General features: G+C 34.8%; 1 protein-coding gene across 1 annotated transcript; it reads right to left on the minus strand.

Annotated features, from left to right (window-relative positions):
* Positions 1–10,054: 10,054 nt before the first annotated feature.
* On the minus strand, positions 10,055–14,203 carry LOC114711390 (IQ domain-containing protein IQM1-like). Its single transcript, XM_028895781.1, has 8 exons — positions 13,889–14,203; positions 13,193–13,690; positions 12,224–12,338; positions 12,034–12,099; positions 11,850–11,938; positions 11,673–11,760; positions 11,213–11,545; positions 10,055–11,100 (listed from the first exon to the last, which is right to left on the minus strand). Exons 2-8 carry the CDS (start codon positions 13,645–13,647, stop codon positions 10,648–10,650), a joined length of 1,599 nt encoding a protein of 532 aa, XP_028751614.1. The 5' UTR covers positions 13,648–13,690; positions 13,889–14,203; the 3' UTR covers positions 10,055–10,647.
* Between the last annotated feature and the right edge of the window lie 1,316 nt (positions 14,204–15,519).

The raw sequence follows: 15,519 nt of genomic DNA on the forward strand, positions 1-15,519 counted from the left end.
ACCAATTCGAGTACGGCATTTGTTTGATCCCGTCGAAGCATAGAGCTGCAAGATTGCAACCGTCGGTTAATATGGTTTTTTGTTTTCTGGGATATATGTCTAATGGGAATAGGAATACCACGAAACGAGAAGCATGTCCACGCGCTTGTTGCGTGCAATCTACGTGTGGCCACTACAAAAGAAGCATTGGCGCCGCAGTGCTGGTGTGTCCCACCACCACTTGCTTTATCATCCATCCCGGATTGTTGCGGAGCGTCCTATGGGAAGGTGACTGCGTGAGGTGTCATGTGTCGTATAGACAGGACAGGGATCACTCATGAAGCAAAATCATTTTAGTTAGTCAGTTTAATATTTTAATTTTTAAAAAAAAAATTTCTATGGATATTGGCCTGTTCATCCTCATGGAGATGACACAATCATTATATACTCTATTTTTTATGGTAATTTCTTGTGGTTACTTTTTCCCCTCTCATTTTCTATTATTTTCTCTTGTTTTACTTTTCTATTATTTTTATTGTTTAGTCATTTCTTAATTTGCTCAACTGCGACACAGTGACAGGAAATATATAATGAGAGATTAACTTTCCATTATTGAGTTTTTGAAGGATAAAATCATTTAAGATCTTTAAAGCAAGCCATTCGTTGAATTATCATGAAAAACTTTTGCCTCTTAAAACTTAAAATCCCACTTGAAAGTGAATACGAGGCAGGCTTACGGCTAATAAGCCTGGTCATATTTTGCCCAACGCTCAATGATTCGCATTTCTGTCCAGTTCCGCCGTGTTCAGTCCTAGTTAGCTGTTAATCAGATTTGAAGATCCATAAAGAAGCTTGAATTGAAAGGGAGACACGTTGACCATATTAAGAATCTCAAATTTTCAAACTATCGACTTTGATTGGACTATCAGATTTCAGAGATTGGACAAAGCCAAAATTTAAGGCTCTTGCAAATCTCTATCTATATCTATATGTGATGAGTCTGCAGAGCAAAAGATTTCACTTTTTAGGAAGAGTCTCCCCGCATCATGGTTCTTTGATCCTGACCCTTTTACTTCCCCATGCCAAGACCAGTCAGCGTGCATATAAAGTTGCAAAGATGACTTCGGGACTTGATCACAACATGATCACTTCATGGTCACCGTTTCTGCTTTTTTGGAGCAAGGATGTTGAGGTGCTATAAGAGATATAATTATTTGCCTTGATTATCATGAAGAATGATGGTGCCATCGTTGAGCGGCACATAAAACTCAATACAGCAAGTGATGATGCCTTTTGTCGTCAAAGCACTCAATTAAACTAGGTCATAATTAATTTGTAGTTTAAGATCGACCTAGGTCATTACTTCCAAGGAGCAAGTTGTAGGTTTCTTTAAGTAAAAATTTAGGTGATAAAAAAAAAAATTGGACCTAAACTAAAATGCAAAATTCTAATTCTAAATGCAAGATGCAAATACCCTAAAATATGTATGAAAATTAAATTAAACTAAATGAATGCAATGCAATTTTTGGGGGGTTTTTTGAAGGAAAATAAAAATAATAAATAAAGAAAATTAATCAGAAAGCAAAGAGAATCAGCAAGTAAAAATTCAGAAATTTCTCTTCAGATACGGTAGAGGGGACAACTCAGGATTCGCATGAATTTAACCTTCATAACCTTAATTAGTTAATTAGACCAAAGGGAGGTGATAAGAGAGTGGAATTAATAAACTTAATTACCTACTTGAAATAAAGGAAACCCTCAACTTCAAAAACCCTTAAACCATTAGAGAACTCATAACAGTGTAAAGTTGGTTAATTAAGCCTATTAAAACCAATGAAGATAATTCAATTTAATTTTAGAAATTATGTTTGAAATTATCCAATTAAACAATCAGATAATCAACCAACTTAATTAAACAATTAAGAGGTGAAAAAACCCAAATTTTGCAATTCAAACCACATTGATAATTAAACTCATAATGAAAACTCAATTATAAATTCAATTAACAATGCAAAGGTTCCAAACATATATTCCAACAAGTATCTTGGCACAAATAAGATCCAAATATCAATTTAATCCAAGAATAAGATTGACAATCTAGAACTAAATTGTCTCAACAAAATTACAACTTGAACTCATTTAAAACTAAACAATTTAAAGTCCTTGAATTAAAAAGATAAATGGAATATCACTTCTTGTGGTCTTCAAGTGCTAGCTCAAGATTCTAGTCTCCTTCATGCTCCTCTCAAGTTGCCTCCCACACAAGTTTAAGCTTCCATGGTATTATCTCCTCCCTCCACGCTGTTGGAAATCATGGCCACCATAGTTAATGGAGAATGGAGAATAAAATGCTGAATTTATGTGGCACGTGGAACGAAGGAGTTGGTGATGAAGATTGGATGGCTTTTGTGCGTAGGGAAAAGATGTGAATTTTTGATTGAAGCGTGATGTCCAGCGGCTGAATGGAGAAGGAGAAAAGTCTCCTTAGGCGTTCAATTGTGCGTGAATGAATGGAGATGGAAGTGGTGTCCTCTTAGGCGTGAATCCTCCTCTCAAAATAAAGAAAATAGTTTAATGAGGGAAAAGGAAATTTTTGGATCCAAAGCTCAAGCCCATTAGTAATTAATTGACCCACTAGATATTAGCCGTTGGATTGTGCTTAAATCCCAAGAAACAATCTTGCACCATTAGATCTCCTATATACTCTTTCTTGACCTACAAGAATTTAAGTGCATCTATTAATGCAGATTATACCCAAATATAATAAAAAATTAAATGTCAGATATGCACAAAAATTAGGCAAGAAATTGCAAAACTTTCTAAAAATAATCTTTCTAAAAATATAAGACTTGTTTTCAAAGAAATAGGAAAAATTAATTCCAAGTCAAAATCCGAAATCACAAAACATCTATATTTTTAATCCTAAATCTCAATTTTCATGCAAAATCCAAAAATCAATCAATTAATCTAATTATGCATAAAAATCCAATTAAGCTCAAAATTATCATTTAAATCATAATTTAATGTGAAATAAAATGTATAAAAATTGGGCTTTATCAGCAGGAGAACCCAAAAAACAGATAGCTAACACAAGAATCAAGAACCAAACGCACACTAAAAGGGTGTTTGGATGAAACCAAACCATGGTTTGGAGAATAGCTTTTAGAGAATAGATTTTGTGAAAAAGTGATTCTCAGAAGTAAGAGTGTTTGAATAGTTGTTATCAAAAGCATTTTTTATATATACAAATTACTAAAAAAACATAAATTAATATGATAATTACATAAAAGATAAATTTTATGATATATTTTAATTTGAAGGAATAAAATTATTAATAATATATTTTTTTACCAACATAATTAATAATACATAAGATAAAATAATTAATAAATAATTAATATGGGTATATATTTATAAGATATAAAATTAAATATGTTTATAAAAAAATAATTAAGGAATGTTTAAGTCATATTTTTGTTGATATCTACTCTAACAAGCACAAGCATACTCTCTAATTTGAGTTAGAAGCAAAATGAATTCACTTCTTCTGAAACCATGGTTTTGATCGAAAACCATGGTTTGTCAATTTCTTCCCCTGTGTGGCAAGTTTGGAACCAAGGGGGTGTTTGGGTGATAACCCAGACCATGGTTTGGGGACCCAAATCATGATTTGGGAAAAAATCACCTAAACACCCTTAAAAAACCAAAACCATGGTTTTGGGAAAAGTAAAAATTTTTTGCTTTTGGAAAAAAAAGAGAGAGTGTGAGAGCTTATAGGATATATATCTTGTTTTTTTTTATAAACATATTTTTTTATAAATATATTTAATCTTATATCTCATAAATATATATATACATATTAATTATTTATTAATTATATTATCTTATGTATTATTAATTATGTTAATAAAAAATGTATTATTAACAATTTTATTCCTTCAAATTAAAATATATCATAAAATATATTTTTTTGTAATTATCATATTAACTTATGCCTTTTTTAGTAATTTGTACATGTAAAAAGTACTTTTGGTAACAACTATCCAAACACTCTCACTTCTCAGAATCACTTTTTCACAAAATCTATTCTTCAAAAAATCTATTCTCCCCATAATCTATTTTCCAGAAGTTATTCTCCAAACCGTGGTTTGGTTATATCCAAACACCCCCCAAAACCATGGTTTTAGAGGTTGGCCAAACAGGCCGACTGTGTTTGGATGACAAAGCAAACCATGGTTTGGAAGCTTAAACCATGGTTTGCACATGAAATCATCCAAACAGGCAGGCATAAAATTGAAAACGTGGTCCAGGCTGAAACCATGGTTTCCACCGGTGAAACCATGGTTTCATCAGAAGCAACAAATTGTTGCTTCTGACTCTTTCTAGCTCTAATAATTGAAGGCAACGGCAGACCCAAAAATACCCTCAGCGCTGGCTGACACTTTGGTGTTTCTCTCGCTCTGCTCGCGCCTTCATCAGAGGAAGCTCGCCTCTTTCTTTGCTCGTCGGTTCTCTCTTCTCGTGTAGCTGCTCTGAATTTCGCCGTCGCTCTTCACTTCGCCGTTGCTGCTCGCATCTCTTCACCGAGCTCGCCTGCTCGCCTCTTCGCTCTTGACTTCGCCGTCGATACTCTGCATTTCGTCGATGATCTCCACTCAACTCGTCTCTTAGCTTCATCAGCTCACCTCTTCCCCCGTCTTTCGCCGTTGCTGCTCTGATATTTGTACACCAGTGAGATTGTGGAGGCTCTGAATTTGTCTCATTGGGTTGTCCGATCTCTTAATCCTCGGTTTCCAATCTAAGGTTGTTCAGTTCGCCCAGTCAGGTCACCGTGTAGAGCTTGGTTGGTCAGATTTTCGACTCAGGTAAGCTCTCTCCGGTGACATAAAAAATTTTATGTTGGCTTCAGTATTTTCCCTGTGGTAAACCGAAAGATTCTGGAATGATTTGGCTGTAGTGTTCTACTATGCTCTTCGAATTGTAGCTCGGTTTCCTGGTTGTGGATCTGATTTGTTTTGCAAACTTCCTCCCACTTTCGTTTTTGAATTTGTTCATGACCGGCATGTTGATCGAAGAGCATGAGATATTATTGCTTGCTTTGGTTCCGTCTGATTTTTTTATGAAACGAAATGTGGTTCTGGAGGCAGGGGATATATCTGGTGATATTGTTTTGGAGACGAGAAAGCCTGCAAATTGAATTCCACTGGGTATATAAAATGCAAATTCTTTTTGCTCTGGTTGCTTGGCGTGGGATCCCTTTTTCCTATCCAGATTCCCCCCAGAAGAAGCTTGTGAAGTCGAACAATATATTGGGGCTTTGTATTTTTTTTTTGGATAGTATTTTAGGTTTGTGATTAATTAAATTAATTAATATTATTTGTTAAGAGTTGATCTGATTTGGAATGTGTTGTCCTGTATTGTTGTATTAAGGACTTTGATAAATTTATGATCAACTTTTGAGAGTGAGGACAAATAGAATCACAACTCAAATCCATGTATATATTTAAAGAAGTGATTTGTATTTTAGTTAGAGGTTTATATTGCTAGTGTTTTATATTTTCAGTTGACAAATCCGATAATTGCGTTCATCATGAATATTTGTATTAATTACACACATGAACGAATTTTTTTCAAAATTATTCGTAATACACAGTTGTTTCAAAAGTTGAGTACAATATGATTTATGGTGCATGATGGCTCAAATATGATTTTTCTTATTATTTTGTCTTCCAATCGTCTTTGTACAATAGTTAAGAAAAGGAAAAAAATATATATAATTATTTAGTTAGTTTTGACGTTTTAAAAGTTAGTATTTTCAAGCAAAAACAGATAATGAAGTTTCGAATAGGAGGGGTGTATTTTTTCTAGCCATTTAAAATTAGAATTTTCTTGTGTTTGTTAATTTTTGTCGCGGTTGGTTTGGTAGGAAGGAATTGAGATTTAAAATGTGGTCAACTTTTTCACCTATTGCAATAGACAATATGATTTTTGTTATTTCATATGATTTTGGGTTGATTAACTTGTGATGACTGAAGAGCTGTAATTGTGCTATAGCATAATGGGTAAGGATACGGTGAAAGCTTCCTGGGATCTAAGAACCACTAAAGTGTTTCTTGACCTGTGCATTGAACTTGTGCAACAAGGGGAAAGAAAAGGTACTAGCTTAACAAAGAAAGCTTGGGATATTTTTGGTGATAAGTTTACTGCCAAAATTGGGAGAGTGTATGAAAAATCTCAATTAAGAATAAATATGATTCCCTACAAAAGGAGTGGCAGACATGGGATAGGCTGCTTCGCGAGACAGGATTGGGATGGGATACTGAAAGGAATACTGTCAGTGCAACTGATGATTGGTGGGAGAGGAAAATAAGGGTAATTATTGAACCTTTTGATCTTACATTTTCTCTGCATGTTAATGTTTTGTGCATATTTACTATTTTTTGAATATTTTATGATATTATTGGTGTCTAATGTGCAGGAAGTTCCAAACTACGAAAAATTTAGAGAAAGAGGACTTCAATTTAGGGATCAATTAACTCAACTGTTCGGGAGTGTGGCTGCAACTGGACCACAAGCATGAGCACCTTCTTCCATGACACTTCCAAGTGAAGAAACACCGAATGAAGATTTGGAAGAAAGGTCCGGAGATAGTGATGAAATTTTAGGTGCACCAACTGGTATAAGTGGGGAATTTAACTCAGTGAACTTCAATGATAATAGTGGAGGTAGTGGAGGCAACACTGAATTGAGGCAGGATAACAGTGGTAGGGGTACAAGCAGAGGTAGGAGTCGACCTAGTAGCTCACTGGGGGTTAGAAGAAAGAGTGAAGTCAAGAAGAAACGCACATCTCCCTCTATGAAAATAGCGGATGCACTTAGCAAGATTGCTGAAACAAATATTTCTGAGGCCGAGCGTGGAAATGAGGTCATTTCACGAGTAGAAGCTAGAAGGTTGGAAGAAGAAGCGCGTGCTTATGAGATTTCAATTAGGGGAGTCCTGTCTCACCTGAAAACAGTTCTTGAAGTTGTCAGTGATCCTGATTTCTTTAGACGGTGCACACAACTCCTTATGGAACGGCCGGAGGCACGGGAAATGTATGCAGCTCTGAAGGATCAGAAGGAACAACTTCTGCCTATTTTGGAGTATTACACTAGGGATTTATGACTTGTTTATTATATTAGACAGTTCCATATGTGTATCGTTTTATGTGACTAGTGGGTTGTTATATGAATCAGACAACTCTCTAACTTTTATAAATGTTTCATAATTTCTACGTAAGAATTCTAAACTTTATGTATATGTGCACAGGATAAAGCGAATATGGATGCTAAAATTAAATGTGTGGAAGAGCATGCTAAGGGACGAAAAAAAAGGGTTAACAAAGTTGCAGCATTGGTCGGTGCATACGCTACTTTGAACTTGTGTAAAGAGCCTCGGCATACAAGTGCTTATACAGGCTGCTTATGGGTAAGGGATGTTTTAGATGGCAACTCCAGTCGTTGTTATAACATGTTTAGGATGGAACGGGGTGTGTTCTTAAGTCTGGTGGAACAATTGCAACAACATGGTCTAAAAGAAACTAAAAATATAGGGATACATGAATCAATTGCAATGTTTTTACATACCGTTGGCCATGCACTTAGTAGCAGAATGCAACAAGAAAGATTTCAACATTCAGGGGAGACAATTAGCAGACATTTTCATGATGTCCTAATGGCATGTTGTAGACTTGCCATGTCTAATATCAAACCAAAAGATCCAACATTCCGACATGTTCATACAAAAATTCGGTTTGGTAAATATTGGCCTTTTTTTAAACATGCTATTGGAGCAATTGATGGCACACATGTTTCCTGCATTGTCAGTGCAACAGATCAAACTAAATTTATCTCTAGAAAAGGAACAGTGTCACAAAATGTCATGGCGGTTTATGATTGGGACATGTGTTTTACTTTTGTCTTGGCTGGATGGGAAGGTAGCGCACATGATGCTCGGATATTTGATCATGCCCTCACAACTCCTTCAATGAACTTTCCCCATCCACCTGAAGGTATTTTTTTATTTCCTACATTTTATTTATATTTAGCTTAACAATAGAAACATAATTTACAATAATTTCATTTTTTATATAGGAAAATATTATTTGGTGGATGCTGGATATCCAACACCAAATGGATATCTCGGCCCATACAAACGGGAGCGTTACCATCTGCTTGATTTTCGAAGGACATCTGGGTTTGAAAATGACAATGAGGTCTTTAATTATTTCCATTCAAGTTTAAGGAGTACAATTGAAAGAACTTTCGGAGTTTGGAAAAAAAAGTTCGCAATCTTACGAAACATGTCATCCTATGATTATGAAACACAAGTTAAAATCGTTTGTGCAACGATGGCTATACATAATTTTATTAGAACGACATCTATTACTGATCCTGGATTCGTTCAGTTGGAAGAAGAAGGTACTTATGCAGAAGAACATGATGATGGGGTTGGATTTTCACGTATACATTCATCAATTCAATCTTCATCTTACATGGCTCAGGTTCGTGACAGCATAAGAGACGAACTTGTTAATTCAATACAAGGATAGTAGTCATGTCTTATTTATTTCCTTTTATCATAGATTGTAATATGTAGTTAAAAACAAAACCTATTACAAATGCTTTGTATCGATGCATCATCTTAATTATTATGAAACTTGTTTATTTATATTTCTTTTATTAATATTATACCTTATATTCTCAAGCTAATTATTACTTACTTTAATAATTAATAAATTGTTTTAAGACGTGTTTATTCTATTTTATCAAACAATATCATCCCATTTTATGTTTATAATCTTCATGAAAAATACATGATTTTCTGTTTGCAACAAAATAATTCATCTTCTCTAAAAATATTTTTACTCTTATATTTTATGAATATATATATGTGGTGACAATTAATTAATTAATTGTATTAAACATCAGAGGTTATTATACATGTAGTATGTTATTACAAAAAGTAGTTGTGAAAAAATGTTATGGGATTTCATGTTTAAAATCTTTAAAGAAAATTAATATTTTTCTGTTAGCAAAAAAAAATTCATTTTTCTATAAACATATTTAATATTATGTTTTATAAATATATATACACATATTAATTATGTATTAATTATATTATCTTATATATTATTAATTATGTTAGTAAAAAAATTTTCATTAACAATATTATTTCTTCAAATCAAAATATATCATAAAATCTATCCCTTATATAATTATCATATTAACTTATACCCTTTTTGGTAATTTTCACATGTAAAAAGTGTTTCTGGTAATAACTATCCAAACACTCTCACTTCTCAGAATCACTTTTTCTCAGAATTTATTCTCCACAGAATCACTTTTCCAAACCACGGTTTGGTTTCATCCAAACACACCCTTGTACATGGATCCTGAAGAAGCTATGTCTGCGACTAATGACCAGAGATCGTGCAGTATGCAGGTAAAACTTGCAGACTCTGATGGAAAGAAAGATCAGTGAAGTCAGTTCATTGCTCCAATCTGGCAATTTCTCGTGTATGCAATGAAAAGAGGATTCTGGGAATGATCCAGTTGTGTAGATATATGCCGCTGTGCAGTATCCTGAGAACGTACAGTCCACATGATGACTACTACAGACAGCTGAGAAGAACGTAAAGTCCCTTTTGCTACTGTTTCTGGTAGTGATGAGTGATTGAATGATTTGATAACACACCCTGGTGAATTGTCTTCCCAGTTCAGTTCACACAGCATTTCCAACGGGGTTGGAGTAGGTGGTGTCTCCTTTTTTTCTTTGTTTTGTTTTAGCAAAACTAGTTTTAATATTTGCACTTGAAAGTTGAGGTGAGTTCACTAACTTGCATGCGTCAAACTGGGTTAAAAGAGAATTGACTAGACGTTTCAGGAAATCATTGATTGACTGTCGTTACTTGCTCTTGTGAAAACCATAAAAGGCTGTTGTTTGCTCATGTTTATATGTTTTTATCGAAAAGAATTTTACTTTTCTTTAATGAAACAAAGAAAAGATTTTGATAATTCCTGCCTTCTCATTTTCTTCCTTGAAGGATCCTTTGTCATTTTTCCACCAAACACAGCACCAACATCATACCAAAATTATGGGGAGGGGTGGATACTGTAAAAATGCAACAACATTGTTTTATTGATGGACCTATGCTTTGCTTGCAGCTAATAACTAACTGTAGCCCTTCTCCATAAGGCTTGAAAACTAGATCAAACTGACAATGAGAGCCTCTTCTGTTTACAAGACATCCAAACTCATTAAAAAAATAAAGGAATGAACAAACTCAAGTCCACAAAAAACAAAAGAGACAGGATTTTCTTGACCAGCCTATCTGCCGTTTTTAGCTGGTGTCATGACATGTGGCTTCAGTTAGAATTTAGGCCTTGTCAATTGTTTTGAAACGCTGATTGTATGGATAATCTTAAAAGGACAATCACATTGTAAATGAGACTTATTTGATTAACAGACTCTACTTGAATAGTAGACTCCATAACATGCATAAGTCTCACACACAATTTGCCGGTTTCCTTTTAAAATTAACATGATAAATTCATATACAAAATGGAAAAAAGCAGACCCGTTTTTTGTTAATGTATCAAAGGGTCTGAATTCCTACGAGTCCGGGCTTAACTCATTGCAGGAATAGGCGTCCTTGGACTGGGCAATCCCATGTATGAAAGTCTAGGAGAGACCTTCAATTTTGGGCTGGGCCTTGGCGAAGGAATTGGGCCATAGCTTGGAGGCCGCACTGAAGTGGGCCTGGGTGACAAATTCACTTGCTCCAATGCTCTTGATTGCAGATGTCCAGGATAGTCACGCACACACCCAATCCTGGGCCCAGCACCAGTAGACCATTTGCAGGACAACCTCTTAGAAAAGTCAAACACTGAGGCTTGATCCTTCTTCTCATCACCAACCCCTGCACCCTCTTCATTAACTTCCGTTGTATTTGTCTCTTGGCCATTCTTATCACTATCATTAATTGCATTTGACTGAGAAGTTATAATAGGACCCAAGTTCTGCTGTGATTCATCGGTATCACCTACGTATGGAGGCGTGTCATCATCAATAGCACACCTCTGCAACAAAACAAGCAAGATAACAATCATTTAATTTGTCTTGTGGATTTATGATTCAAATCCAAAAAGATTAATCCAGTCTGGTTTAAGGAAGAAATAAATGATAACGAACCTTGACATTGGCGAGGTCTACCTTGTGGTCCTCAAGGAAGGAAACGAACTCTTGGAAGTTCTCTTCTGTGGGGTGGTAGTGACCACTGTAAGGCCAGATAGCCTCAAGAACACCTTGATGGGCTATTAATCTGCCTGCGGCTGTGGTTGCAGCCCCAGATAGAAAGCTTGAGTGCTGAAATGAACCTTTCTGCTTTCGTCCTACATACAAGCTTCTTGTTGTGCTCAGAACAAATATCCATTTGGACTTGTCGTCTGTATCCACCAGCTTCCCATTCAGCTTGTACATTAGCTTCCCGTTTTCAACAAGCACTTCGTATTCTTCCCTTTCCTTCTGCAATTGTATTAAACACAATTATGTCAGATACATGAGATTCATGTTGACCTCTAATTTTATTAAGATGATTTTCAGATAATTTATTTCAGTAATTGCATAGTATATCACGAGCATAATAACTTACTGGTCCAAGGTATTTAATGCATTGACGTTGAAGGGTGGTCCTTGGGCATTTCTCAAGATTAATTTCTTTGCCATCCCCAACGTCCAGCCTACATTGACAGAAAGGAGAGTTAGTTATCTGACAGATGCTTATGCTGGCCATGGTTAAGAAGATCATAGTGACAGAACAAGAGATTACCAGTAGAAAAATGGCTGAGTGCTATGACTTTCAAACCAGATATCATAATATAAATGCAGATTGTGTCCATAACGATGACGTGGGTCAATCTGTGTAAAGAAATTAAGAGTGTTAATACCAGAATATTATATTTGTATTGAACAAGACTTAAGATGGGTATGAGGAGAATTCCAGGACTACTCACAGCTTCAAGCCAATGTCTGAGAGCTAGTTTTTGCGCCTTGTCATCCTTGGACAAACCTTTTCCAACCTGTGTGAGAAATTAAAAGCTACTATTAGTATTTGGCACTACACTACGAAAATGAGAAAATGACAAAACTCACTTGAGAGAAATATGAATTCATTATTCGTTATTATTATAACAAATTGTCTACCTTAGCTGCTCTTGTCCTTGCCCTCGCCCACCGTGATTGGGCAGTCTCCGGCTTCTGGACATCGAAGAATGAAACTGAACTCCGTTTCAACGCAGCAAAGTCTAGGGCCTTCCACCTGCACACACCATACAATTCATGACATTAAGATAGGAAATTAGTATCCAGGGTTTTTTGGCCCTAAAATATGCATATTTTTAAATATTCTTACAAAATCCAAAAATTTGACATGCAGTACACTGCACAAAATTCAACTGAAAAGAGATTGACTGAGGGTGTGTTTGGATGAAACCAAATCGTGGTTTGAAAAAGTGATTCTGGAGAATAGATTTTGGGAAGAATAGATTCTAGAAAGAATAGATTTTATAAAAAAGTGATTTTGAGAAGTGAGAGTGTTTGGATAGTTGTTATCAGAAGCACTTTTTATATATACAAATTACTAAAAAAAAGACATAAGTTAATATGATAATTACATAAAAAATAGATTTTATGATATATTTTAATTTGAAGGAATAAAATTATTAATAATATATTTTTTATTAACATAATTAATAATACATAAGATAATATAATTAATAAATAATTAATATGTATATATATTTATAAAATATAAGATTAAATATGTTTATAAAAAAATGTTTATAAAAAAAATAACAAGATATATATTCTATAGGTTCTCATACTCTCCCTTTTTTCTCCAAAAGCAAAAATTTTTTGCTTTTTCCAAAACCATGGTTTTGGTTTTTGGGTGGATGTTTGAGGGATTTATTCCTCAAACTATGGTTTGGGTCCCAAAACCATGATTTGGGGTGTCACCCAAACAAAGCCTGAGAGAGGGAGTGGACCCCAATCCTTCTGTCTATCCTTTTTCTTATTGCATTAGTTACCAATAAATGGTTATAAACCATTTTACACGGATTCAAAAAAAAAAAAAATGGAAACCGAGTTAATGACTGAGAAGCAGAGACTAACCAGAGCTCCTCCACCACCACAGCACAATCTGCGAGGTTTCTTCTTGTGCGATAACTCTTGTAGACCTTCTGGAGCTTAGTTGCAGCAGCATCAAGCTCATTAATGGGTCTGGGTGAAGAAAACACCACTGATTCTGGGAGAGTAAGAAGAGGTACTGGTTTTTGAGGCAACTTAATATCACCCATATACTCCTTTTCCGATGGGACATTAACATTAGTTTGCAGAGTCACCATCTCAGGTCCACGATCCCTCAACCTCCTTGAACTACTGATGTTATTGGACCCATTGGACAATGAACTAGTTTCTGATTCTTCTCTTTTCTTGTTCAAGCTGGCTGCTCTCAGGAGTTTAGCCCCATCTTTAGATCCAAACCTGAAGTTGAAAGACAAACCAAATAACCAATTCCTCAAGATTTTTTCACACGCTGATAACGGTATGGAAAGTGACAATCCCATAAGGCTACGCCTCCAGCTCCAAGCTTCAAATTGTTTATCAGTCCTGCACAGTTAAATAAATATAAAGATTCAGGATGCAGAGGTCTCAGTTCAACCAGATGTTATTGTTTGACGTCTCTTGTTGAACAGAGGATGATTGATAATCGCTTCGTAAGGTTACAACACATTTCAATTTCAAGCTTCGAGCTAAAAGAATAGATATGGATTATCAACAAACAGCTTCAGAGCATGGAAAATTTACCTTGCTTTTATGGCTTCTGGGGCTGGGTAACCCTCCTTTGAAGTGTTTCGCTCAAGAGAAATGAAGTCGGTGTGGAAGAAAATAAGACAGGTGTATCATAGTGGGTGCGTTGCTTATATATATATTAAGCTAGACAGCCATACAGGATGTCTGATGAAGACAGATATTCCTAATTCCAGAGTGTCTGTCTCTACAGAGACGTGTCAAAGACTGGAAAAAAGAAAGAGAATGAAAGGAGAAATCTTTGAATTCCACTAGGAACCTGAGTGACACACGTGGAAGTGGGTGAGAGATTAGAATCAAATCAAAAGTTATACTGAATGGTTTTTCCAAGGTCTAAAGCCACGAGTTGTTTGAAGGATTCTAAGTTTAAAAATGGGAGGGAAAGAGGGCGCTATGGAGTTTTGCGCATAATGGTGGGGGGTTTTAAATATAAGGGGATTTATGAGTTTACATGCAGCGAAGGAGACCAGATAGAGAGGGTCAAAAAAGGTAAGCTCTTGCGAGGGAGCGCGAGAAAACGCGAAGTGGTTGGTTTTGAAGAAGACGACGGTAGAATAAAACTGGGAATTTGGTTAAGTTATTTTCAATTCATAACAGTCAACGACTTCGATGGCGTGAGGATAAAGGGCTGATCATCTTCCCGCGTTTCGTGGGGTACGTGGTGAGATTGAGCAGCTGCATACTGTGAATTTTATCGATCATCTTTATTTTATTTTCTGGGCAGAATTTTATACAGTTCTTAATGTAAAACTTTATTTAATTTTTATTTTAATTTTAAATATAAAACTCTAATCCATTTTATCTCTTATATTTATTCACTTTTCTCAAAATAGTCTTTCTAATAATTATAGTTCTAGTCAATATAATTGATTAGCAAGGATATTTTAGGAAAGGTAATACATATTTATTACAAATAACTAACTTAACTTGTTTTCGTAATCTACTCAAATTAGTTAACTAGTTTTTATATTTAAGACCGGTAGTACTATGCCTTATTTTCCCTGTATATCAAAATTGGAATGAGTGTGTGTGAAAATAAAATAAATAAAATGAAATAAAATTGCATGATTTTCATATTTTAATTATTCGCTGAACTTGAAGTGCCTAAATTTCATTTTAAATAGCTAACAAAACTAAGATTCTCACCAAAAAAATTATTACTTACTCTGTCAGTCCTTAATAATGTAAGAATTATTTAATTAATTTAAAAGGATTATTAAAATTAAACAAATTTTTTAATTATAATAAACACAACATGACATTATATTTCTACATAGCACTATATTACACATTTTTTTATAGAAAATAATAAAGATTAAAGATGCTGAAGTAGATTACGAAGAAGAGGGAGTATTATGCCAAACTTAGCAGTAACTTTTTTATGATTACTTCATTTTCTTTTCATGCCTCGTAATAGCTTGGGGGGAAAAAAAAAAGAGATGAATAAAATGAAAAAAAAAAAGTGAGGAGGCCAAAATAATGGGGATATTAAGTACAAAAAAGTGAAAAGTACATGAGAAAAGACAAAGCTAAGTTTTGGTAGAAGCAAACCAAAAAAGCGGTCATGGAATCGCTGCAATCCAGTGTGATTCCTAACACATGCCAAAACATAATTTACGAACTACTAA

This window comes from Neltuma alba, unplaced genomic scaffold (assembly GCF_004799145.2).
Source record: "Neltuma alba isolate B1F8T4 unplaced genomic scaffold, ASM479914v2 tig00011289_pilon, whole genome shotgun sequence".
Lineage (NCBI taxonomy): Eukaryota > Viridiplantae > Streptophyta > Magnoliopsida > Fabales > Fabaceae > Neltuma > Neltuma alba.

Coding starts and splice junctions, on each gene's coding strand:
- LOC114711390 (XM_028895781.1), bottom strand. CDS start 13,647: ATGGGATTGTCACTTTCCATACCGTTATCAGCGTGTGAAAAAATCTTG. Junction 11,761..11,849: donor ACTCAGCCATTTTTCTACTG/GTAATCTCTTGT, acceptor CTGTCAATGTAG/GCTGGACGTTGGGGATGGCA. Junction 11,101..11,212: donor TAGACCTCGCCAATGTCAAG/GTTCGTTATCAT, acceptor GTTTTGTTGCAG/AGGTGTGCTATTGATGATGA.